The 1,073-nt window shown below is 42.7% G+C and overlaps 1 protein-coding gene across 1 annotated transcript in view; it reads left to right on the top strand.

Moving 5' to 3' along the window:
* Window positions 1-1,073, top strand: part of ARHGAP10 (Rho GTPase activating protein 10) — a 253,405-nt gene that overhangs the window by 108,711 nt on the left and 143,621 nt on the right. Inside the window, exon 6 of the mRNA XM_006770153.2 lies at window positions 421-531. Coding sequence (XP_006770216.1) covers window positions 421-531 — 111 coding nt within the window. The remainder of the gene's footprint in view (window positions 1-420; window positions 532-1,073) is intronic.

Raw genomic sequence — 1,073 nt, 5'->3', positions numbered from 1 at the left:
CCCCAACCTCCTTCCCTGGCCGACCTCAGACTTCTGTGTGTGTGGCTCAGCCTTGGGTTTCAGTTGTTTGGGTTTTTCATGAAGACCCTTACTGTTTCATCTTCAGTCCTTTGGGGCCAACGTCAATACATAGGCCAGGGTCGGAAACTGTTTCTGTAAAGAGTCAGCTAGTAAATATTTTAGACTTTTGTAGACCATGCGGTCCCTGTTGCAACCTACTCAGTTCGGCTGTTGTAGCAGGGAAGTAGCCATCAGTGGTATATAAAGGAACAGCCATAACTCTGTTTCCATATAGACTCATTTAGAAAAAGCAGGCAGCGGGCCATACATGGCCTGTGGGCTATCGTTTTGCTGACTTGTGATCAAGAGTTTCACTCCTCGCTGCCTCTAATTTGACCAGCCTCAATTCTTTTAACGTAGGCAGACGTCCAAGTGGAGCAAAACCGGCAGCACTTTTACGAACTGTCTCTCGAATATGTATGTAAGCTGCAGGAAATCCAAGAAAGAAAGAAGTTTGAATTCGTGGAACCTGTGAGTATTGTAGCTGGTTGTTCTGCTGGATTTTTGTGGTGTGACGCAAATGTTTTTTTTGTTTTAGCTTTCATTAATGGTTTCTAGAGGCTGTAGTGCACACATATGAAGCAGGCTCCATAAACTGTAAAGGGTGGACACAGCCGCGAGGTCAAGGAATGAACCACCGACACATCAGTCGGTGGTTTTTAGCCTCATCTGCATAGCAACATGTGATGGGTATCATTTCTTTTGCTGCATGGTCTCCAGGACTCTGCCATGAGGTGGAGGTTCACCTTTAATGAACATCCCTGTGAAAGAAGTGCTACTGGAATGTGAGTGAGAGGGATAATACTCCCTCTACTCAAGTTTGTTTCCAAAGCAAGTACAACTGTCCAAACTTGGGTACTTTCAACAATTATTGATAACAGATTATTTCTAGTACAAATCCCAATACTAATACCAACCTAAGTTAAGAACCAGTGTGTGGAACATTTGAAACTATTTTGTGTTATTCTGAGATCGCTTTATACTTATTTTAGAAACACATGATTTTTTTAAAA

Source organism: Myotis davidii, unplaced genomic scaffold (genome assembly GCF_000327345.1).
Source record: "Myotis davidii unplaced genomic scaffold, ASM32734v1 scaffold323, whole genome shotgun sequence".
NCBI lineage: Eukaryota > Metazoa > Chordata > Mammalia > Chiroptera > Vespertilionidae > Myotis > Myotis davidii.
This window is presented reverse-complemented; position numbering and strand designations above follow the sequence as displayed.